The sequence below is a fragment of the Chenopodium album genome, chromosome 3 (assembly GCF_948465745.1).
Source record: "Chenopodium album chromosome 3, dcCheAlbu1.1, whole genome shotgun sequence".
NCBI lineage: Eukaryota > Viridiplantae > Streptophyta > Magnoliopsida > Caryophyllales > Amaranthaceae > Chenopodium > Chenopodium album.
The window spans coordinates 59582945-59608449 of record NC_137836.1 but is presented as its reverse complement, the minus strand read 5'-3'; the positions used below and the strand labels follow the sequence as shown (position 1 = coordinate 59608449).

The 25505-nt window shown below is 34.9% G+C and overlaps 2 protein-coding genes across 2 annotated transcripts; one reads left to right on the top strand and one right to left on the bottom strand.

Annotated features, from left to right (window-relative positions):
* Window positions 1-1716: 1716 nt before the first annotated feature.
* LOC145624006 (mediator of RNA polymerase II transcription subunit 33A-like) lies at window positions 1717-21047 on the top strand. Its single transcript, XM_081676932.1, has 12 exons — window positions 1717-2139; window positions 3569-3679; window positions 4061-4408; window positions 5836-6155; window positions 6235-6326; window positions 7322-7661; window positions 11257-11464; window positions 12539-12653; window positions 12749-12910; window positions 15413-16058; window positions 17966-18172; window positions 19581-21047. The coding sequence occupies exons 1-12, from the start codon at window positions 1856-1858 to the stop codon at window positions 20693-20695; spliced, it is 3948 nt and encodes a 1315-aa protein (XP_081533058.1). The 5' UTR covers window positions 1717-1855; the 3' UTR covers window positions 20696-21047.
* A 685-nt stretch (window positions 21048-21732) lies between these two features.
* LOC145614293 (receptor-like protein kinase ANXUR1) lies at window positions 21733-24625 on the bottom strand. The gene has a single exon (XM_081669325.1). The coding sequence runs from the start codon at window positions 24546-24548 to the stop codon at window positions 21948-21950; it is 2601 nt and encodes an 866-aa protein (XP_081525451.1). The 5' UTR covers window positions 24549-24625; the 3' UTR covers window positions 21733-21947.
* Window positions 24626-25505: the final 880 nt, after the last annotated feature.

The window sequence follows — 25505 nt, the reverse complement described above, 5'->3', positions numbered from 1 at the left end:
TAATATAATTTCGCCTGGACTTTTGTTTTAAAGTATTTGGTAAAGTAAAAAAAAAACAAAGAGAACAGTTGCTTTAGTAGGAGGTCTCTTTTCATTATATTCTACAAAACCAACGCGTCAGGTCTGACAGCGTGTCAGTTTGTATGACAATACTTAAAAGACCGCCTGTAATATTAACTTAGTTCTTAAAGGGGGGTAGGATGTAATATTAACTTAGCTTTTGTCATAGTGTGAGCCTTATTTGAGAGCTAACTTTAAAGTTCGAGGACGAACTTTCATTTTAGGAGGAGTAGATGTAATCCCCAAATTTTGAGTATTTTAATTATTTAGTCAACAATTTTGCAAGTATAAACTTTCAAATTTACAATTATATTTTCAAATTTATATATTATAATTTCTATTTTCAAATTTATAAAAAAAAAAAAAAAAAAAAACTGATTTTATCAGTTGGTTGTTTCGGATTGAAACAAGAAAACAACTCCATTTGAATTTTAATCTTATCCTACATATGAGCCTTGTAGATACTTCCATCCCAATTGCCGTGAGAAAAACCATTGAACTCTCAAGAAACCATTTTCCCAATTCTGTTTTGCGTTGTTCGCTAAAAACCCATCACCATAGTTGTCTTGGTATAAAAACGGAGGCTAGTAGGTGAACGTTTTGGAGGTTAATTACCCAGAGATTTTACGCACGATCAAGGTTGGTAAGAGGGTACTCGGTTACATGTGAGGAGACGTTAGAATAATCACGTAGTTAAGCCAATTTAGTTCTGAATTTAATTATTTCCTTTTAACTACTGTTTTCAAATAATTTGCAGTTTTGATGTAATGACTTTTTATTTTATTTTTATTGTGCCACCACTTAGGGCATCTACAATAGAACAAATCTTTAAGAGGTTTGTTCACTTGCCACGTCATCATTACACAATCCTCTTTTCTAATAACCCTTAAATCAACAATAGGTAAACCTATTTGCAGGTTTATGTAGGGGACCTACTATCAATACACCTCATTAAATTCATTCAAACGAAAAGTAAAGAAAAAAAAAAGAGAAAAACTTAAATTTTTTGCCAACTAAGCTAGTACAAACCGGTTTGTCTACACAAACCTCTCTACAACAAACCTCATCCCACACAAACCTCTAAATTGTTCCCACAAACCTCTCCACAAAACCTCTTATTGCTATTGCCCTTAGTTTATTAAATATTATTTCATTTTGCTTTGCATTTATTTTCTACCGAAAATAAGTGTAGCAGTAACACTCCCAGGGTTCGATGGTTGGGTTTTGAAAGTTAAAAAGGTTACTCTTATTGTTTTAAAAATACTCGAATTTTGGGGGTGTTACACCGCCTGTTACATAAAACAGGTCTCTTTGCTCAATATTTTTTTTTTTGAGAATGGGGGTACAACTGTATCTCTACGTACGCCCCTGGATCCGTTATGATGATACCAATGTGTTGCAAGATGATATTTCAATACTACAAAAATGGTAATCTATATATCTCGTTGGTACTAAATTTTAATGCACAAGTAAAGTATTTTTTTTAATTTACGAAAATACCCTTAATTGAATCCACTTGGACTCTACCAACTTGAGGCCAAGAATTTCTGGTGCATAGACCGATAACGATCGAACCCGTAGTAGAACGAGCTCTTTGATATGAAGTATAAAATTGCATTCCGTAGCCAGCCACAACTCGAGTAACGTAAACATATCAATGCCTATTACGGCCGAATCTCCCTTCGCCACCAGAACTGACTCTTCATTTCTTCTAGTCAAAACCCACACTCTAAAATAAAAAATTAAGACCTCCTCATTCCCAAATTTCCTTTCGATCTCCTCCAAGAATTCTACAATGGCGGAAACCCTGCAAACAAATGGAGGAGGAATTTGGGACACTGTTCTCGAACTTACCAAATTAGCTCAAGAGAAGAACACTGATCCAATGGTTTGGGCGATTCAACTCGGTTCCATCCTCAACTCGGCTGGGTTGACTCTACCTTCCGTTGAGCTCTCTCATCTGTTGGTTTTTCATATTTGCTGGAATAACAATTTTCCAATTACATGGAAGTTTTTGGAAAAAGCGTTGGCTCTTAAGTTTGTTCCTCCTATGCTTGTTCTTGCTTTGCTTTCTACTAGGTAATTTGATTTTTATGCATTTTTTTTTATATCATATTAAGTAATTATTTAATGCTTAATTTCATGCTATATTGACTAATTTTAATGTGTTTTTGTTGTATAAATGTAATCAATGTTAAAAATTTGTGTATTGATCAAGGATTAACTGTTAGGGAAAACATAATTATTGTTTAAAGGTCAATTAGACAGATTGGTATTGTATGTGGTATACGAATTAACGACGGCTATGTGTTGGCGTAAAGTGTTCACAAAAGTGGGGATTGAGCTTATAGCATCAAGATGGTAATAAGGAGAGGTATAAAATATGATGATGGCAAAATTTGGGTATAATTAATCAGACCATAACATTTAAGCCTATTTTTTGATCATGTATTGCAAAATGGGGCGCATACTACGTATAAATGAGGATTGAGTTCGTGGTTTGAAGAGGGTGGGGGAAGTTGGTTGGATGAGTTGGGAGGAGAGGGAGGAGGGAGAGTGGTTTGTGTGTGTTTGCAATGAATTTGGGCCGACTTTTGTGAGTTGATTGCTTTTATCGTGAGGGAGGAGAGAAGAGTTTTTTCTTTTTCCTAGTTGGGGAAACAAATTTGAGTTGGGTGAGGTGCAATTGGAAGTTCCTAGTGAAGAAGGACTCATACTTTGGTTGGGAAGATTGGGAACCAATTTAATGTGGAAAAGAAAGGGGTCATAAATTTATAGAAATTATAGAAAAGTAAACCTACATAAATATATGGAAATGTCTAACTTTCATTTGCTTGGTTTGTTATCATGGAAACCTTTGATAAATAGAGTCTGATAAAGTTTTCACTTAATTGTTATTATGTAAAACTATTGAAAAATGAGTAGTTTTGTAGTTGATTTTTTTTTTTTTATTTTTTTATTTTTATTTTATTTTTTTATTTTTAGTTTTCTGTTGTTTAACCTAGTTGTTTTATCAATTTTGAAGGAAAAAGAAGAGCTATGGAAAAAAGGCATAAATTAACTGAAAGACCTTCACTAAAATCCTCATAATTACCTTTCCACAATTTTTTTATTATAATCATTAAACAAACTATATTTAAAGAACTCTTAAATCGAGTTGTCTACTCTACTTTCAACTCATTATCTCATTATACCTTGGTTCCCATATATTGTAAGTCTGTTGTCTCATGCCTTGTCTTTATCCAAAAGTGTGATTGGCACAATTTTTTCCCCCCTCTAGCTCTAGAAGACTCATGTCCTCTAATACTTTACATCTTTATGATGATGAAAGAATTTCTACTAGTTATGGTTGTAATACTCTTGTTTTTCTCTTTCCCCAGAAAAGCCAATAAATAAAAATAAAAAACCTTCTGTAGTTTAATGTTGCTTTTTGTATTTTCTGTCAGTGTATACTCCTACTAGCTGCACTTGGTGCTGTCAACTTCAATTGTATTTTGACATTTTGCAGGGTGATTTCAAGTCGACGTGTTCATCCTGCCGCCTATAGACTCTATATGGAACTACTTAAAAGATATGGCTCTTCATTTGCATCTCAACTGCATGAATCAAACCATGAGAAGTAAGCATAACTTTGAGCCGTTCTCCTTTAGAAAGTGGACTGCATGTTATGGAAATTAGTGTGCTTCTAGGTTTACTGAGTATTTATCTGAAATATGTTTGATTAATTTTTAATGAAGGCTTTGAAGGACAAAGATTAATACAAAGAAAAGAATAAGATAGTGTTACTATAATGCAATAATGTGGCAGAATGCATGTGGTTTTATGAAGAAAAGTTCTATTTGGATTGCTCCAGTACAGCCTTTTCTTTTAGTTGATACGGAGTAGTTAACATTCTTGGAATATGTTATTAGTGGGCTTCGTATGTATTAGTCCATCTTTATCAGATATGTGATTGATGCTATGGCTATGTTTTTAACATTTAACTTAAATTTGGTTGCAGAATCTTGAAAGCCATAGATGATGCTCTACATCTTTCAGATCTCTATGGGATTCAAGCTTCTGGTCCTGCTGTTCTTTCAGTGCTTTTTGTATTTTCCAACGTGTGGCAATTAGTTGATGCATCTTTGGATGATGAAGGGTTGCTGGAATACAGTCCAGAGAAGAGTTCTAGATGGCTGACCGGGATACAGGATATGGATATTGATAATCATGGCCGCTTTCTGGAAAACAAAATAGAATTCCAAGAGGGAGTACTGAAGAGAAATACCTTGATGGCTGTTGAGATGATAGTAGAATCTTTGCAGAGTAAAGTAACGTCACAGATTCTTTTTTTGGTGCGTCAAAATATGTAAGCGCTATTTTATTATGGTGCTTGTGTATATAATTTCATCTTCGAAATTATTTCTTTGCTAATTGAAACAGGAGATTGCAAGGGTCTAAATTTTAGTTGAACATCTTTAGCATTACTTGCTTGCAAATGTAAATAGTTGTTGCACTCTTGCATTGATGCTGCAGTATTTTAAAATAAAACTGTTGTACTGCACTTGAACTTCAAATTAATTGCTGAAAAGGCCCATCTTATTTATGTAGTTTATACTTGAATTAAAGGAAAAAGTAGTTTTATATTTAAAATGCATTAGATTATTTTATTTTATTAAATTATTATAATTAATGTGACTTGGGACTGCTAACTTATGACTCACTTTGATCATTTTGACTTCATCGTGGAAGAATACATGAATCAAATATTCAAATTATATAAAAAAAGGTATTTTGATTGTAGAAGTGTCATCACATACGACAACTGTAGTTTTATATGGGATAGGTTTATTTGATCCAATTTGATTTGTAATTAACGAGTTATTGATTTTAAATTCTAATATAGATGTTGTATGGCTTTTGATAAATGTAATTAAAAACTTCCATTTATTTTTTTAAATTAATTTTTTTTTATTTTTTATTTATTTATTTATTTTTTAATATGATTATCAAGTAATGGCTAAATTATAGATCTGAGGTTGATATACAATATATCGCCGAGGTTAATATTTACAACAAAGTTGCTAATAATAATTGAAAGTTGTAGGACTCTAAACAGAGGTTTAGGGTTATGGACTTATGGGTCAACATAATTATTTAAAAGAAGTGTCAAGAATGTAATCTCACTTATGGGATTAAGGCTTTGATTGATTGATTGAATGTAATCTCACCCTATTCCCCTCTTTGTAACATGTAGTGTAGTTAATAGTTATTGGTATTTATTTACAATAAGAGCATCACTTAATGGCTTAGGTTGATGGGGGTAATCTTTTCTAGCATGCTACTTGACTCCTTATGGCAATTTCCAGATCTCTTCTCTTTGCTTATGCTTCCGAGTCTTTCTTGGATTCTCCCTCTCGGATTTAAATCAACGTTGGAGATTCTTCTTTTTAGTTTCTTTGGAGATTCTTCTTTTTAGTTTCTTGGTGTTGGATTACCGTTCTCCTTACTCTGTAATTAGTTTTCTTTTAGTGGAATTTTTTTCTTATCTAAAAGAAGCAACAAGTACATCATCCCCATCATCTATCCATTATTCAGTTCAAATAATGGCACTTGGGAAATTTAATTATGTTAAACATCTTATTTTAGGAGAGTGAATTTCTCAACATCTCAAACTAGTGTATCTGACTATTATTTCTATTGGAGAGAGTAATCAAATATTTCATCATTTATTTATGTATAATTAATTATAGGGCAACCAACATTAAGTTCTGATCCCTTTCATGCATTGCCTAGGCCCTCATATTGGAGTGATTTCTACCAACATCTACAACTACTTGCTTCAAAATCATCGGCCTTAAGGAGTTCCAAGCTCACAACTCCAGAAATATTTGCGCAGATGGCATCTGATACAAGCAAGCATCTTCATTGGCAAAGCAAGACAAGCCTCCAGCACCAGTTTCATGCAGTAATGGCCCCTGGATGCTTTTTACCGTCCTCTATTCAATGCCATGGTGCTAGTAACTCTTCTCTGTGGCTCCCAATTGACCTGTTTTTAGAAGATGCTATGGAAGGAATTGTAGTGACTCCAACATGTGCCATTGATACACTTACTAGTATGCTTTTCACTTGGTGTTTCATGTTGTGATTTGTGTCATATCATATGAATTGAGAATTTACTTGCCTCACATGCAGGTATGGTCAAATCACTTCAGGCACTTTACAGCACCACATGGCATGACACCTTCCTAGGCTTATGGATTGCAATCCTACGCCTTGTTCAAAGGGTATTTTTATTCAGTCTAAGTAGCATAATAATCCTTCTGTCCCATTGTGGCTGTCAAGTTTTCCTTCTTTAGATATACCAAAATAGCTGTCAAGCTTCCAATTACAATAAACATGACATTTTATATGCTTATGGCCAAAAGTAATATATAAATGGTGGGAAACACTGTGCTTCTTTAATTATTCTCATTTACATCTGACAACTAATATGGGAGGGAATAGTAATATCTATCATTTGGAGAAACAATATCTTCTTCTGCCTTAAAAGGGTTAAAAGATTACAAGTTAGTGTAGAAAAGCCTTTATCACATTTGTTGGCTGTAGGCTAATGCTGTATGAGTCTTATTCTACATTATAAGGGGCGTTTCATAATGTTAGTCCCATATACTATTTTGGGTGTTTCAAAAAGATCTACCCATATTGAATATATTTCATTTATATCTTGATTTTTTTTTTGGAATTAATTGATTGTGGATTAATGACATAACTCTAAATAAGGAATTTTTACCTTAAATTATGCAATTATGACTTGTGCTTTCCTAATAAAAAATCAAAAAAGTTAAATAAGGTAAACTAATTATGAATTATGTTGTACTTTAATGTTAGATTCCAAATATATTTGTTTTCTTATTTTATGTGATTGATTCTATATGGGACTAACATTATGAAACGGTGGGAGTATCAAATAGTAAATTACATCATTTCAAAACATGATTTTTAAATTTTATCATCCTAAAGATAATTATATAATCTCATTAAATGGTTTAATATGAGATTATATATATAATTCAAAATATGACTCACAAAAAGATAATTATATCATCTAAAAAAGTGATTATATCATCCAGAATGTGATTATATTATTTGAAAGTGTCAAATTTTGGGTCTACAATAATTTATTGTAAACCGGGTCCATACAAGACCAATTGATATATGGAAGTATAATGTATATATCTCATGTTTTTTATTGATGTTATTTCCTTCGTTACTGTTTCAGGAGAAAAATCCCTGTGATGGCCCTGTAGCTCGTCTTGACTCTTGCTTGTGCATGTTATTATCCATTACACCTCTTGTGCTTCTTAACCTTATTGACGAAGATATTAAGGGGTCTGAGTTTAGTCAAAGGGAGGATAAACAGGCTTCTAGTAGTCGTCGCCATGAGTTGGTTTCCTGTTTGCAGCAGTTAGGTGAGTATGAAGGCTTGTTGACTCCTCCACCATCTGTTGCTTCAATTGCAAATCAAGCTGCTATCAAAGCTATAATGTATCTTTCGGGACTCAATATTAACAGTGGATACCTTGATTCTGTCAGTGTCAGTGATGTACCAATGAACTGTGGTGAGTGGTTTCTTCTCTGCTTTCACGAATATTCTTCTATATTGTACTTTCATTGTAGCTAAGTGATTGACAGTCTCTTTGACAGGTCAAGTCATTTGTTACCCTTAGAACATGTAACTAGCAAGCTTTCGCAATTTAATAGTGTGTGTGTGTGTGTTTTTTTTAATTTATTTTATTTATTTATTCACCTCATGGCGCATAATCAATGCAAATAAATTAATCAATCAAATCCGGCCAGAATCTAAACAACTAAGTAATGTTAACAAACTATAGAAAGATAATGTGATTTTGTAAGCAATCAATCCATTCAATTAAGTTCCCTTTATGCATTCATAGATGTCCATTGTCCAACCCTAGAAAATACTACTCAGGCATATTAAAATTAGAGACAGCAACTTTAACATTCAAAGACATGAAATGGGATAAGCAATAAAAAGTTAAGCGATAAGTAATATAGATAATAGGAAAAAAGACGACAATACTATTGAGGAGGAAACAAAGTCTTGAATTGAAATATAACTTTGAACCAATTGCAAAGTTGAGAGAATAATGTTGAAAACCTAAAACTAGGGTTCTAATGAAAGGGGGAGTTATAATAATAACAGCAGACGTCTCGTATGCCTCTTTATAGATTTATATAGGCTACCTGAAAAGATAACAATAATAGAAAAACACTAAAACAGTGTCAACAGAACACCTGGTGGGCTGAACAAAACTGCCCATTTTAGCCAGTGCCAAGAGGGAGAAAATGAACTTGCTAATATGTGAGCTGCAAACCTGCAACCTCGCCCGGTGAATTGAGATATTACTGTCCGATCAGGTCTGCAAACCAAGCTGCTGAAAATTTCCTTAAAATATTTTTAGCACGCCTGGTCAGGCCACCTTCTCTGGTGGACTGGGTGCATTAGGCCTGATTTTGCACTCACTTGATCCAAGCCAAACTTGCCTCTTCAAAAGGCCCATCTTGCATCTCAAAGCTCCAAAAAGCCAGGTCACAAACACTTCAATTATAAACGCCTCCGTGTCTGTTCCAAATAGGTTGAAAAAGCGGATGAAAAGTACCAACTCCTACAAAATAAAGTGAAGCTGAAACCACAACCAGAGGGCAGATGCTAGATACAATTTCTCCGAAGAATGCAAAAAAACTCATAAAATGCTTAAGAGACGGGTTAGAGACACTATGTAAAATGAACATATCATTGTTATGCCTAAGATTTTAGCTGAGTATTTAATCTGTTAATCGTATTTCTAAGAATTAAAATATCTCCACTGTGATTTTTCCAGTGGAATCTTTATGTGTTAGGGGCATTAAAAACAACCTTGGCTGTTTTGTTCTAGAAATGGGCATCATATAATGGGTTTTTGAGTGACCGTCCTGTGAAGCCCTGGTATATAATGCTGAGATAGAAATCACCACTAATTCACCGCAATGGTCGTTCTGTAATGGTAGAACCCTACTCTGCAATTGTTAGTTTAACAACCGTGAATTTTTTGAACAGTTTTTGAGGAAGAACCAAAGGTCAAAAGAAACATATTAGATTTTAATGTTTATTAATTCTTGGTGAGGTTAATGTTAACTTTGGAAGGATGGACAAAGAAAGATAGATTTATGATTGTAATTTTTTGTGTAGATCATGTCGAGGCATCTATTTGCCAAGGTCTTTAAATTGGAGATCTTTAATTTGGGGTTTCTTTTTGTGCTATTTGTCTGTTGGTCTTTGATGTACCCGTATCCTATGTTACTCGGACACGACAAAATTGCCGTCATACCCGGGTCGGTACGACCCGAAACGGATCCGGGTATGAAATCCGTTCCGGATACGTCATCTCGCTCTCGGTACGGACGTTAATTAAATCTCAGAAATTCAGACTATTAACTTTAAGCTTTGGCGAGTTCATGGCTGCAAGCTCTTTGGAGCTTTAAAAATGGTGAGAAGATGAATCAACTATATCATAGAGGAGAGAGGAGAGAGGAGAGAGAAATAAAAAATAAATGGCTGGAGAGAGAAATATAGACCGACAAGTATTACTTTTCTTTTGAAAGAAAGACCGACAAGTACTGCTACAGGTTACCCCACACTCCATTTTCTCTCTCTCTCTCTTTTTTTTTATTTATTTATTTATTTATTTATTTATTTATTTTTAAGAAATTATAATCTATGCTTTTTAAAGCTTGCACAGTAAATAAGAGTACTTATATTTTTCTATTAAATTTGTGCAGTACGTTTTTAGATTAGGTAAATAGTACTACACTATATAGTCTAATACGTAGTACATAAAAACTTGTTAAAATTTTTATAGGAACATGCCACAATTATTCTTTTTTTTTTTTTTTTTTCCTTTTTATTGCCGTATCCGTACCAGAGTCCGAAGTTAAGACGGTCTCTCCGTGTCCTAAATTTTTGAAAATGATGTATCAGATACTCAGATTCGTACCAATATCGGATACCCGTACCCGTGTCAATGTAACATAGCCCGTATCTAAGAAATGGAGATGGTGATGTAGAAGAGAGAAAAAAGTAGAGATAGAAGCAATGTCTCCTTTTGAAATATTTTTGTTTAGAGTAGAAGAAAATAGTTCTAGAAACTTGGTAGTTGGCTTCCATGGGAGGAAAAATAATACATGTGGACTTTGACTACTTTACGAAGTTGATTTTTAAAAAAATAGTTGTTTATACATTTGAAAAACAGCTTGAACGAGATGTGGGTTGGGCTTCATTTTTTTCTCTGATGTTAAAATTTTTATTTTACTTTTCTGTTGCTTTTCTTTATGCATTCTATTTTATGTTGCCTTAATGAACTTTATGTTACTTGATTTATGATAAAAGGTTATTGTAATAGTTAAATTTAAATAGTGTAAAAAAAAAAAAGTAATGGAGTATTTATAATTACTTTGGCACTATCGTGGTATAAGTAAAAAATATGACTTTAGAAGTTCAAAAAGTTTACTTTTGTTGATTTTTAAAAAAAGTTATTACAGGGAAGTCAACGATCTTCTCTATCTGATTGTTGCAAGCCATTTATGCGACAACAGAACCGTTACTGTGACCACAATTTTTCATGGAGCGCTTTGTGGTATTCTTAATGCTTTTCTTTCCAATGTACAATGTGTTTGGCACTCTGCTTGTAACTTTACCTTTTTTAAGGACTCCCTAACACTAATTCTTGATTCTATTGCGATTCATTAGTTATAATTCTTATAAATTCTAGTATTCTAAAGTTCTAAATAAGGAATTGACTTTGCTTGTGTGTTCTGGACCAAAGGCTAAATGGATATGGACACTAAAATACTAATCATGTTTATGTTGGGTTTATTGTATGTATATGATCACAAATTATCTTGTTCCTATGCAAAAGGATAGACATTATTCCGTCCATGTTATTGGGCCATTATATCCATATATGTGCACCTGTTTGGCGTTCTCAGTTCTAACAATCTAACCTGGACTTTTTCTGCATACAGGTTAGCCTTAGCTGCATTATTTGCTACTTCTTTAGATCTTAACACCCTTTAATCTAGTTTGTTAGTTTTATTTATGAAGTACAAGCGTTTGTGTATATACATAATTTAATGACCTATCTTGTAACTTGCCAGCTGGGAATTTGCGCCATCTAATTGTCGAGGCTTGTATTGCTAGAAATTTATTGGACAAATCAGCATACACATGGCCTGGCTATGTGAATGCACGGGTCAACCAAATTCCCCGTGTATCCGGACAAGTTACTGGTTGGTCATCATTAATGAAAGGTTCCCCACTTACTTCTGCATTGGTGAATGCTCTGGTTTCCTGCCCTGCTTCAAGGTATAATGCTTCACTTGATACCACATTGCTATATTTAATGTATACCTTAGTATTTCTTTGTGCTTTAAATGGAATGTGGGGCTGGAGTTGAAGGGGCTATTATGGTGGGGTGGTGGTTTTGTTGTTGTTATTTATCCCCCCCCCCCCCCCCCCCACCCCCACCCCCTCTTTTTTTTTTTTTTTTTTTTAACATTTTGTAAACTAATTCTATAAATTTACACTTGTTTTTCAAAATAATTTTTTCTCTTCACTTTAAGGTTATACAAAACATGAATCAATACTTCAGCAGTGATTTGTAAATTGTAATGTAGACATTTTTGGTGTTGATACTCAAGGTCTATAGTTGGGAATAGGGTTCCTATACGTCAGTGATATCTTTGCTGATATTCACCTACAAATTGTAGACCAGATTCGATATCATTGGTGCCACCCCCAAGAATTTAATTAATGAAGCTAGTTGCATGGCCATATTTTTGTTTCTGGTTGGGAGACTAAATTTTTTTAAAAGCAACTAAATTCCTTTGGCTTACTTCTGCCGTGAAGTTCCCCATTCTTTTATTGGGTTCTGGCTGTTAATTGTTTAATGATTTCATTTAGTCAATGCTGTAGCTTAATTCTTCTTGAGGATAAGTTCTGTACTCGCACACCTGCTTTTCTGTTGGGATTCTATCCTCCTTATGCAGGCGAAAGGGAATTTTGACATTAACTTACAACTAAATATAATGGAAAGGATATTTTTTTCAGATCCTTGTTTTGGAAAGAAAAGCTTTGTAATGTTTTCATACCAAAAAGGAGACCTAGGTGGTTTAATGAGCCACTTTACTTTTGTACTTCATAATTTAAAAAAAAAGAATGTCATTCAACCTTCCTTTACCCTTGTTTTGGAAAGTAATTCTTTAATAATCAGGTTCCTGAAAGTACAGAAAAAGGCAAGAAAATTAAATGAAAGAGAGAATCCTCCATAATCTTATTCTGCTTTTATGTATAATATTTCTGGTGCCTTGATACATAGTAGCCCCCCCCTCTCCCCCTCTCAGCGTTTTAGAACTCACTTCCCTTTTGTCTGATCGGAAGCTTAGCAGAGATAGAGAAAATATATGAGATTGCAGTTGGCGGATCAGATGATGAGAAGATATCTGCTGCCACAATTCTCTGTGGGGCATCGCTTATTCGTGGTTGGAATGTGCAGGTATAGCTGCTATTCGTTGGTGTTTTTGTGCCCTTTTCACTATTTTTATACATCCTGATTGTTTTATGGTTGCTACATATGATCTTTTTCTCCAGGAACACACTGTCTTATTTCTTTTAAGGTTGCTATCACCTCCCATTCCAGCAGAGTATTCTGGAAGTGAGAGTCATTTGATTAGTTATGGGCCATTCTTGAATGTTCTCCTTATTGGCATAGCAACAGTTGACATTGTGCAGATCTTTTCACTTCATGGATTGGTAGGTTGAACTGGTTGCTTCTTTATTATGATTTCATCAAAAATGCTTTTGTTAAATTTGATAGTCTATTGGTTGATGTAGCCCATAAAATTAATCAATTCTCAGTAATTTATGTTACAAAAGTTTGATTCATGTTGGAGATAATATAATGTTCTACTATCCAACTCTTGCTGTTCACCTTCCCCACCCTTAGTGTTTTGTTGCTCCTTTTTAGTATCATTTTTTAGGAGCTGAGTTCTCATTGAGCTGGCAAGAATTCATATTTTCTCTTTCACTTGTAAAGGCTTGGGACGTCAAATTGTCATTTCACTTGGAGCTATAGGAATCAGAAAGATAGATTTGCTTTTAAAAAATACGAGTAAAAGATCAAGTTTGGAGATTTTCATGCAGTCATTAGGAAAATATAGAGGTGGAAAGCAGTTGCGAAATCAAGCACAGAAAAATAACTTTTTGTCTGTGTTTTGTCTTGAATATGCTTCATGTTTCTGATGCTAGGAAGTAGGATGGCTTGACTGCAAGTTGAATGTTCAAGAGGCAGTAGTAAAATTAACGAGTCATTTAGAAGTATGACATGTAACTTTTTTTTTTTCAGAAGCTAATATATGACTCACGCTGTACAAAATTCTCAAAAAGGGAACTTGAAACCTTGATGAGGGGAAGTTATGATCTTAAAATGCATTGGTTTGTTTTGTTTCAAAAATTATCGTGGAACCATCTTCCACACTTCTGCATGTGTTTTCTTCTGTCTTTTTAGTGTATGCTCTTCTGATAATTAATGTGACAGACTGACAGCAAGTTAAAAATTGTGATTAACAGGGATCTGCTGATCCTAGTTGAGGTTGTTTCAAATTTGCAATCTTTGTATAGAGAGTGGACTATCTACCTTTTTCCTACTTGGGCCTTGTTGAGGTTGTTTCAAATTTGCAATCTTTGTATAGAGAGTGGACTATGTACCTATTTCCTACTTGGGCCTACTGGTTGCACTGCGTAAATACAATTTGACTAATAAACAGCTGAAAAGGAGTCTTGCAATGTAAAGGTCTTAGTGCTTGTCTAAAGAATGATGGATACATGGTTCGAGGGCATCCTATGTTACTGATTTACTTTATGTTCCTGGTTACTGCTCCACCAGCTAATATGGCTTGTAAACTGGAGGGGAAAAAAAATGTAAATATTTCAATGTGGAGTTAATCTGAAGCAGGAAGATTTGTTTGTAAGTAACCAAAAAGGTAGTTCTGTAGCTTGGAATTTGGATTGGAAAGGATGCATCATTAAAGGAACTTTTGCTCAATTGAACTTATAGGAAAGATAGATGTGTGTTTTTTAAGATAAAAAACATAAATGTTGTGTAACTCACAATTTTCTGCTTTATTACCATTCCTATGTGATGAAGTTTGTTGCTTCATGTAAGATGGTAGTTTGGTATTTGACTTCTTATTACAAATGGATTTATCAAAGCAAAGTCTCCTGGAGTTTGCTTAGAGATAAGGGGGCCACTGCAGGAAACCAGGGATGGTCAAGAGAGCATGAAGTTAGTGAAGTGGGCATTTGAAAGTCTCTTTGGGTCAAATCAGTTTTAGGCTGCCATTTCAGCATTGTATTTTCATGTTGAATCCTACCTTAGAAAGATCATTCTAGCATCTTTTAGGTTTGCCTCTTTTAAATAGGCCACTTATATAAAAATTATACATTTTTGTCATGGGAAATGCTGTCATTAATATGTAAACTTATCCAGATTTCCCAAAGCTTAGGAAGAGGATTTTGGTTCTTACTTAGATCAATTTTTCTGGAAGATAAAGTTATGCCTTGTTAGGTTTAGTGTTTTGTTTTGTTTTGTTTGTATAAATTATAAAGAGTATACCTCCCTATACATAAGAATATAATAAAGGAATAAAAAGCTAAGAATATAATTAGAATTAGTGATTGAGGTAAACCATATTCCATGGAGGGAGTTTGAAACTTGAACTAATGCTGCCGTTAAGTGCCATACGATGTAAGCTAAGTAATATCCAAAATGTATTGGCCCAGAAATAACTCCCAGAGGAACCACAATCAGCCAAACCCAATCCTGTAATAGGAAACACAGAGGACATCAGGTATTCAGGTACTTACCTAATTACAGGGCAAACCTCTGTTTCGCCACCAACCTGAATCCTCACATTTTGCTTGCATGAACCCCTTCACCTATATGATTTTCTGAATTCACCGAACAAGTTTGGATATGCTGTCAGTTGTAGCAAAACTTAACCTAAAAAACCACCATTACTATGCATACTTTAAGACATGGAATTGTAGTCACAAAAGGTCAGAGGATGCATGATTTTGATATTTTCCTAGAGAATCATCACTAACATCATAAACAGGGTGCATTGCATGCACATAAGATTGCAAATGGCAGAATGAAGGTAGAGAGGTTTAAGCATAGATTCACTGTTCAATTTCCAAAGAAGAATTGCTTTGAGTTCCAGTCTCATGTATTTGTTTTGCTGATGATTGTTTCAGGTTCCACATCTTGCTGGAGAACTGATGCCCATTTGTGAGGTGTTTGGATCTTGTTCTCCAAAAATATCATGGACTCTTTCGACAGGAGAGGAAATAAATTCTCATGCAGTGTTCTCTAATGCATTTACTCTTCTTTTGAAACTGTGGTGTTTTGATCATACGCCTATTGAGCAAGCCTTGGGTGATGTGCCATCAGTGGCATCCCAGCTAAGTCCAGAGTACCTTCTCCTGGTGAGGAACTCCCAGCTAGCATCATGTGGCAGTGCAGCAAAAGATCAGAGTAGATACCAGAGAATTTCCAAGTTGATAACTCTACCCTCCACTGAACCCATATTTATGGATTCTTTTCCTAAATTAAAATGTTGGTATAGACAGCATCAAGCTTGCATTGCCTCCCCACTTTCTGGTCTTACGCCAGGCACCCCCGTTCATCAAATCGTTGAGGCTCTTTTAACTATGCTCTTTAAGAAAATGAATAGAGGTACAGCTTCTGGAAGTAGCAGTTCGTCTGGTTCATCTGTGGAAGAGGCTGTACTACGGCTGCAACTACCTGCATGGGATATTTTAGAAGCTCTTCCCTTTGTTCTAGATGCGGCTTTAACAGCATGTGCTTATGATAAGTTGTCTCCACGTGACCTAGCCACAGGTTGGTATGCAATCCCTGGCAGTTTTATGTGCCTAAATTTGTATTTTATGTAATTTGACTCTGAAGTAGAACATGCAAAATGGAAAAAAAAAAAAAATCACGGATGCAGCATGATTATGTTATTCAGCTAATGAAATAATACCCCACTACCCACTAACAATAATAGAATATATCCCTTAATCAACAATTACACATTAAAATAAGATGTCGGATAAATTTGCTTAAAACATTGTGTTGGTCAAAGTGTGTCAACTAAATAGGGACTGAGCCACAGAGGCATTTAATTTTTGAGATTTACATGTTGAATAGAGTAGTAAAGTATTTATTTCTTGAACTCTAAGGTGTATGAAAGATTCATATTATATTCATACATTTCTATATTGTTCTAGACTTCTAGGCATACCTACAACACTAAAAGTCTAAAACACTTCTATGTAGCACTGTGGCTGTGATTTATCAACTATAGCTAGCTGTTTCTCCTCGTTAGTGCAATCAAGTGAGGAAAAAAAATCAATGCCTTGTTATACACTGCAATACCAATATGAAAGCCACTTGCCACGTGTTCTCTTCTTTGGTTGTGGGAATGCAGTTTATCTGCTAAGTTAATGTTTTTTCCTCCTTTTTATGACCTTTCTCTGCTCCCTTGACGCGAAGAGCCAATTTTGAATATGGAATGGATGTAACAGAAAAGATATGTTGAAACAGAGCGAGTCAATGTTTCATAACAATGAGACCAGAAGGATGTGGTTTTTGCTGAGATGTGTTATAACAAGTTTCTTGCAGAGAAAAATATCAAATCCGTTTGTGATATTGAAACAAACATGTTTTAATTTCTTAAAGGAGATTGATGGAAAGGGGAATACTGTTGTGGGTGGTGGAGTGATATGAAGGATGGGGGGCACTGGATAGAATATAAGATAATGGTTTAAGTTTGGAAGGAGGGATGAAAAAGCATCATTTACTTGCTGCATTTGGCTTCTCCTATTCAATTCCTTCCCTCCTTTTTGCTGAATTTAGCACTTGGTTGGGGTCTTGGAAAATTGTGGCTTAGTGAAAAGAGTAGAGAAAGATTGTGGAGGCCTTGTTATAAAAATAAGGAAATGGGACAATCTTGTTGGGACAAACTACAAAGTAAATTGGGCCAATCTTTTTGGGATGGACAGATTAATGTCCCACCATAAGTTGTGTCTTAAGCTAGTTATCATCATGAGTCTAAGCTAGTGCCTTGAGGTTTCTCAGCTTCTCACCCTTATTTTGAGTTGCACACTTGCACTTTACCTCAACTGTGTTATGATCAGTAGTCAGCACTCAGATGGTGAGACTCAGCTTGCGAATGCTTGTTTCTGTTCGTGTCATTCTTTTTATATAACTAGCTTTTTTTAGTTCACTTCGGGTGAAATTGGTCTGATGCCAGATTTCGGGGTTATATATTTTCAGATAGTCAAACACTAAAACCTTTTCTCATCTGAAAACTGTTGAAGGAAATATGCCTTCTAAAGGTTTCTGATTTAAGAAAATTGTAGAAGGTTTAGACGTTTGTAGGCGTCTGAATATTAGCAATGGATCATTACAGCTGACAGTGTACAGCAGTAAAAGGCTGCAATAGATATCTCTCAGCAGCAGAAGTTGGAAAAACCTGTGATGGCAATCATGGCATATCTTATCACAGAAGATGAGTTTTATTGAAATAACATGGCCATTAATTAATTTCCTATATTTGGCTCTGTGGGCTGCCTATTGTCGACATAGTTTCCTATCTTAAATATTATTGTTTTTAATTGGTGTCTATGCTGTCATTTTTGGTTTGGTATTGCATGCTTTTAAATCCAGTCTTTGAATTTTGGTATATTTGAGGATTTTAACATTTAAATGTTATGGCTACTGAAGAAGCTAATTTTGGATTATAGGGCTCAAGGATCTTGCTGACTTTCTTCCAGCGTCTTTGGCAAGCATATTGAGCTACTTCACAGCCGAAGTAACTAGGGGAGTCTGGAAGCCAGTTTCTATGAATGGAACTGATTGGCCAAGTCCTGCGGCTAATTTATCCATGGTTGAACAACAAATACATAAAGTTTTGGCTACCACCGGCATTGATGTTCCCAGTCTTGCTACAGGTATCATTTCTTGAATCTCCCAAGTTTCTCTGGTGAACTTAGTTTCTGTGTCCATGATAAAGACTAAGAGTAATATATTTGCTTGCTTCTTATTCTTTGTTATTAGTACTACCTTTCTTTCTTTTTTTTTAGCCACCCTCCAGGCGTTCCACAATCCTATGACTTGAAATTAGTGGAATTGTCTATGAAGTATGAATAATGAGTGGTGTGAATGTGTGATTATGCTGCCTGATACCTTGTTTTTCTTGTCTTTCTCCATTTAAAGACAATCTCATAGCTCATACCTTTTTGCGCTTCTTCTAGCTCCAGCTTGATGACTTACTGACAGTCTTGAGTGGAGTTGACACCATAGAGACTGTGAGTACTTAGACGGATTTCTTCTTAAAAATCAACACATTTTGTAATTAAGTATAGCATGAAGGTAATTTGATGACCTAACTGCTGCTTTCCTAGATAGGAAATAGTCAGGAAAGTTCTTTTTGTGAAATGTTGGCACCTGCATAGAATTCCAAGTAGAATAGAACTTAGCCTAGGGACCTGGGTTTGAGAAATCTTTTTAGTGTTTGGTCACCCACCTTAATTTCTTAGCAAAATTTTCTAGAACCCAGTTCCTTACTTCTGTCTTATTTGCCAATGTGGTACAATATAGGAATTTGGATGGACTCTATGTTGTCATTTTCTTGGTGCGTTGCAAAATGGCAGATTAAGTTTGAGCCTCTGAGGATAATATAAAAAATTTATAAGGTTGTTTCTTGCAAAAAAGTAATATGTAGAAGGTATATTATATCAAATTTTCCTAATTATTCTGAGTAAAGGAAACTAAGGAAGTACTCCCTTATTCATATGCTCAACCTATTAGGAATTGGGAGGAATCATTTAAAAGCTTTAAAAGAGGACAATATTCCCTATATCATTATAATAAACAAAACAAAGAGATTCCACTTAAAAAACCTAGATGATAAAAATTGCAGCAAAAACACTTTGGGATAGTGGAAACCTGTGCATTTAATACGCTTTGGTATTGTGGAAAAAATAAATAATTGTGCATTTAGTACATAAAGAACTGGAATTTGAAAATAAATTAGGGTTATTTGTAAAATGTCGTCATATATATATATATATATATATGAGAGAGAGAGAGAGAGAGAGAGAGAGAGAGAGTAATCTTCCCTTTCTTTCACCTATTCCTAAATTTCCTAGTTATTACTATGAATCTGCTCTTCTTTAACTGCTCAGATACTTTTCACTGGCAACCATTATTTGGTTGCCCCTCTAGATTCTAATTTACGCACTCTGCTTATTTTGATCATTTATTTTCAGTAAAATTAGAAATTTAAAACATATGTGGTATTGTTTAAAGAATGTGATGGCTCCTCTTAATTTTCCTTGATTTGTGTTGCTTGTGCAGTGGGTAACTCTATTCCTACACTTTCTCTACCATTAGCTGCACTACTGAGCCTCACCATAACTTACAAAATTGATAAAGCCAATGAACGTTATTTGAACTTGGTTGGTAGGGGAGTGGTCGTACTTGCAGCTTGCTGTCCTTGGCCTTGCATGCCTATTGTAGCAGCTCTCTGGGCTCAAAAGGCCAAGCGCTGGAGTGACTTCCTTATCCATTCTGCCTCACGCGCTGTCTTTAACCTCAACAATGATGCTGTGGTGCAGCTTCTGAGAAGCTGTTTTTCTTCGGTCTTGGGGTTTAATGCATCCCCTAGATGTCGAAATGGAGGTGTGGGTGCTCTCCTTGGACATGGATTTGGTTCCGGTTATTCCAATGGGATGTCCCCTGTTGCTCCTGGTATCTTTTACCTACGTGTGTCTCCATTCATCAGGAACATCACTTTTGTGGCAGAAGAAATTGTCTCTCTTCTGATGATGTCAGTGAAAGGTATTGCGACTGGTGGTTTATCCAATGAGACTATAGGAAAATTAAAGAAATGCAAATTTGGAATGAGATACAGACAAGTTTCTCTCACTTCTGCTATGTCACGTGTCAAGCTTGCTGCTTCAGTTGGTGCTTCCTTTGTCTGGATATCTGGGGGAATAAATCTACTGCAAACTTTGCTTAAAGAAATGTTACCCTCTTGGTTTATATCAACCCAGAGGACAGTTGACATTGGAGAATCAGGGGGTGTTGTTGCAACATTAAGTGGTTATGCACTGGCTTACTTTGCAGTTCTTTGTGGGCTATTTGCCTGGGGCGTTGATGCAGCATCATCAGCCTCAAAATTGAGATCCAAGGTCCTTGCTTCCCACCTTGAATTTATGGCTACTGCTCTTGAAGGAAAGATTTCCCTTGGCTGTGAATTGGCCACTTGGAGGGCTTATGTGTCAGGATTTTTGGGTTTGTTGGTGAGGTGCATCCCTGCATGGTTGCAAGAAATTGACGTGCATATTTTGAAGAGCTTGAGCAAGGGTTTGAGGCTGTGGAATGAAGAAGAATTGGCTGTCGCTTTGGTGGGTGTTAGTGGTATAAATGCAATGGGTGCTGCTGCTGAGCTGATCATTGAAAGTGCCTGATAAGTTTCACATAGTTTCTATTCAGAACTAATTTCTGGTCTCAAATAGCTGAGTACAACTTAGCTTCATCATTCAGAAGCATTATCTTCGATCTCGCTTGATGTATACATGCTAGCCATTTAACTCATTTTCCTTAAATATTTTTTCCCTGAAAAGTGTAAAGTTGTAGCCCTTGTAGGAAGTGAAAGAAATTAAGGGCAACTGAATATATTAGCTTATTTACTGATAATGTAGGCATTTTCTGATCAGTTGAGTAAATAAATACAGGGAAAATGTGCACAAAATGAACGCTTGTAATATTAACCTTGAAGCCAAATGCAAGCTAAGATGTAGTACTTGAAGTTATTCACAGTTCTAACTCTGTACAGGTGCTACGAGCAAACACTCTTCAAGATCCCGTCAGGCCGTCATGTTAATCAGATGCTTCTTTGCCTATAAATATTCTAACTGTTGATATCAATATCTCAGCATTTTTGAGAATACAATCATAAGCTTGCAAACAATATAAAAATAGTGAAGTCTAATAGCCGAATTTTCATTTGATGTATTATTCTGCGACATACTTTTAATAAATCGGATGTACAATAAAATGATGTATATCCGTTATATTCTCTAAAATGAGTAAAAGTTACTAATATGAATAAAAGTTACTCTGATATAAATAAAAGTTACGAATTATTTTTGCTTTATTGATATAAAGTTACCTAAAAATTTGTAAAAGTGACCCCTGATGTATAGTAAATTATTGTAGACTGGATGTATACAAAAGTTTAGATATTTCTGCATTTAACTTAGTTTTGTGATGAAGATGGATAAAAAATTAGGACATAATGGTTATGGAGATTGAATGGTAATCTTGCGTGTGAAGCGAAGATTGAGTGGAAGATGAGAGGAAAAGGTCGTAATGTAAGGTTCTATTACAATATTTTATTTATTTATGGATAATAATCATAATGTGCTATTACAAACAAAAAGTCATAATCAATTGATGAAAATAATGTCATTCTTTTAATTTTTTTTTTTTTTGAGAAAATGTCATTCTTTTAAACCGTAATTAGATGATAAATACAAAGTCAAAAAAAAAAAAACACTAATTTGAAGAATTGAAAACTCAAAAAATATAAAACAACGTACGTGACTAATAATCATTCCCTATGAAAAAAAAAGACATATTTATAAATTGACGTTATCTCAAGCATGAATAGTTCCAATGATCCTCAAGAATGTCTCTAATGTATGATATAGTAGTCGCTCATCGACCTGTTTGGTGGACAATTTGTGAAAAGATTGCAGTACTTGAGTTTTGCTCGTTAGACGATGATGTTGTGGCCGAAAATTGATCATCCTCTTCTAGATTTAGAGTGTTCAAGTGCATGTTTATGTTATCATTTTGGTTGTTTCTCCCGTTATTTGAAGTAGCTTTAGAAGCATCTCCACTTTCTTGAAGTTGAAGAGAAAATTCGAGATTCCATAGTAAGTCACTCATTGAAGGGCGATCAACGCCATGATCAGATAGACACTTAAAAGCTGTGTCTACAAATTTCTTTAAGCATTCGGGTTTAATAGTTCCCTTAATATGAGGATCAATAATTTCATCTATGTTTCCTTTTCTAACCGAGCTTCGTGCCCAATCTGCCAAACTAACTTGCTCTTTTGGAAGACTTGGGTTAAGAGCAGGGCGAGCACACAAAATCTCGAAAAGCACAACCCCAAATGAGTATACATCCGATTTTTCTGTTAGTTGTTGTCGTCTGAAGTACTCTGGGTCTAAGTATCCAAAACTACCTTTCACCACTGTACTTACATGGTTTTGGTTTGTTTCAGGGCCTGTTTTTGATAATCCAAAATCTGATATCTTGGCTACCCAGTTCTCATCTAATAGAATGTTAGTTGTCTTGACATCTCTATGAATGATGGTGTATTTTGCTCCAGTGTGAAGATAATGCAAACCTTTTGCGGCGCCTATCAACATCTCTAGTCTTTGCTTCCATGTAAGATTGATCTTATTGCCCTTGTACAAATGCTCTCTTAAAGTACCATGTGCCATGAAGTCATACACCAAAGCCATCTCTCCATCTTCTTCACAGTAGCCGATAAGAGAGACTAGATGCTTATGCCTAAGTTTCGAAAGCATCTCAATCTCTGTAACAAACTCATGAACTCCTTGCTCCGATGATGGGTTTGACTTCTTGATGGCCACTTTAAAGCTCCCATCAATCACCCCCTTGTATACCTTGCCAAAACCTCCAACCCCAATCACATTTGATTCATCAAAGTGTTTAGTCGCTTTTCTTATCTCTGCCAATGTGAAGTGACGACAATTGGCAGTTGCCTCAGTCGATAGTTGTGCACTTGCCACACTACTTCCTCCAATTGTTGACTTCATGCCTGATGTATGAGAATTACCATAAATTGGCAACCAACTAGATGTTCCTGATTTCGATCTTGGCATCTTACTCTTCTTCTTATACAACACAACTGCAAGAACTGTTGCTAACCCAAATGCAGCTGCGACTCCACTTGCTGCCCCAATGACATTGATGTTAGGCTTATCTTTCGTAAAATTTTCCCTTTTTTCTTTCTCAGCCTTAACTAATGCCTCGGATGGGGATGGATTAGGCCCGGCCAAATTCTTATTTCCATCACTTACCTTAAACATCTCTAACCCATTAAGGATTGCATCATAAAATTCCGGCTTATCTACACCATCCCTTGGATGAAGAGCTACCAAAAGTTCTTGTTGTCCTTTTCCATCGTGAACACTCACTGCATAATCTTTATATATAGGGACATCCTTCGATCCGGTCCACGATATCACATCAGCACCACTAGGTGTTGCTGTTTGGTTATAAATGAATATATTGAACAACCTTTGATTTACCTTGGTATATATGTGCTCGCAAAAGTGTAATCTTATGATGTATGTGAAGGTTGGATCAACGGAAAATGACCATGTTAAATTATAATTCAGAGTAATATTTGGGTCAGGCCCCATTGATCTCCAAGTATTATAAACATCAATTGGTGCAATATATTTTGGCATGTCTTTGTAGTGCACTCCTTTCGTGTTATTGTCCGAGGATGTAACACCAGCAGCAGCCCCTAATATATAAGGCGTGTCGTCGTACCATGTCCTTAGTAAACCAGAATCGTTGGTGGGAGGAATATAGTTTCCACCTACATTTAACCTTGCTATCGTCTCGGTTGTTGCAGTCTTTCCATCTAAGGATTGGTCAGAGAAACCCAACAAATTAGCCGAATCCAATAAATTTGGGGTGGGAACCAACTCTATGCCATTTATAAATGCAAATGATCCTGCGTGCTTGTTCGACGGCTTGAATACCAGCTCTAAAGAATCAACCCCATCCAAAGGAGCAAGAGAATACTCCTTTATTATATAAGCTTGGGTTAAAGCCTCCGCGGTTACAACAGCGCTAAAATTGTTTAAAAGGGTAAAATCGGCCGCAATTACGGAAAAATATGAGTTGCTAATATTGAAAGAGCTATAATATGTTGGGTAAAAATGAAGGCGTAAAAAATATCTCGAGGTTGAATTGATAGGAAACTTATATGACATATCAGAGTTGCTTACCCGAGCTGTCATATATGGAATCTCAGATGGAAGAGAAGGATCTTGAAAAGATGCTTTAATCGTTTGAGAATTTCCTTGAGAAGAAAGATACTTTGTATCTACATCCCAATTCCTTCCATCCCCATCTTTCCCTTGACTAGTTGCTCCACAATCAATGGCAATCGACGTGTTCGTGTCATCGGAAAATGATGGGTTGGTGATGCTTAAGAGGAGGAGAACATCAATGATGATAAAAAACTTTAAGTGGCAACCAAAATGCATGGTTGCACACCTTGATTGAGGAAGAAATATTAAAAAAAAATAGGGCGTACAGGAAAAATTATTAGCTAATCAACTTTTTTTTTAATTTTTTTTTATGATTTTGATTTTTCCTGTACGCCAAAGAAGGAAATCTAAATTGTGACTTTTATTTTTCTTTATTAATGAAGGGATAGTAAAATTAATGATTTTAATTTTCTTCTCATTTTCTTTCTACTATTTCTCCCTCGCTAACCTAGTATAGCAAATATCTCACTAAGAAAATTGAGAAAAAAGATTTTGAGTTGGCTCCGATGATTTTTGCTAATAAAAAGGTGATATATTATCATTTTGCCTATCTTTGGACATCTTTATTATTTGCTAATTTCTTTGTTAATTTCTTTTGTTGGTTAAATATGAAAGGAAAAGAGAGTTTTAAGGAGGAATTTTCTTTTAAAATGTATGTTGGCAATTTCTTTTATTTAGAAATCAATATTATATGAATGAACCTTTTTTTTTCTTGGAAAATTTAATGAACCTTGAGTCATTGATTATATTTTATGGGTTGAAAACTGATTTTGATTTAATTCATAATAAACTTCCTATACAAAAGTAATCTACTCAACATGTAGTTTGTAAAGTTTGACATGTGATAAGAAATTAAAAAATGAATTTAAATTTCAATACTAGGTTAAGAACTTTATTATCAAATGTGATTCATCCAAACGATTATATATTCCATTTCTCTCTACCAAGGAAGTGTTTTATATATGTTATTATTGATATTATAGTATAGTGTATATATGAACTAAATTTGTGGACTAATTACATTTGATATTTGTTTATTCTTGTTTTTAGTTAATTGATAAGACTATTTCTTACCCTTTATTTTCCTTAGACTACTACTAGGCACTAATCCACTCTTTTACGTGGATATAATTTAAGTTGTTACATTTAACTTTTTTTTTTTTTTTTTTTTTT

What these genes read in the sequence shown, in the direction of transcription:
- LOC145624006 (XM_081676932.1), top strand. Translation starts at nt 1,856, where the DNA reads ATGGCGGAAACCCTGCAAACAAATGGAGGAGGAATTTGGGACACTGTT. An exon ending in TGCCATTGATACACTTACTA is followed by an intron (nt 6,156 to 6,234) that starts GTATGCTTTTCA and finishes CCTCACATGCAG; the next exon opens with GTATGGTCAAATCACTTCAG. An exon ending in GTTTCCTGCCCTGCTTCAAG is followed by an intron (nt 11,465 to 12,538) that starts GTATAATGCTTC and finishes TCTGATCGGAAG; the next exon opens with CTTAGCAGAGATAGAGAAAA.
- LOC145614293 (XM_081669325.1), bottom strand. Translation starts at nt 24,548, where the DNA reads ATGCATTTTGGTTGCCACTTAAAGTTTTTTATCATCATTGATGTTCTC.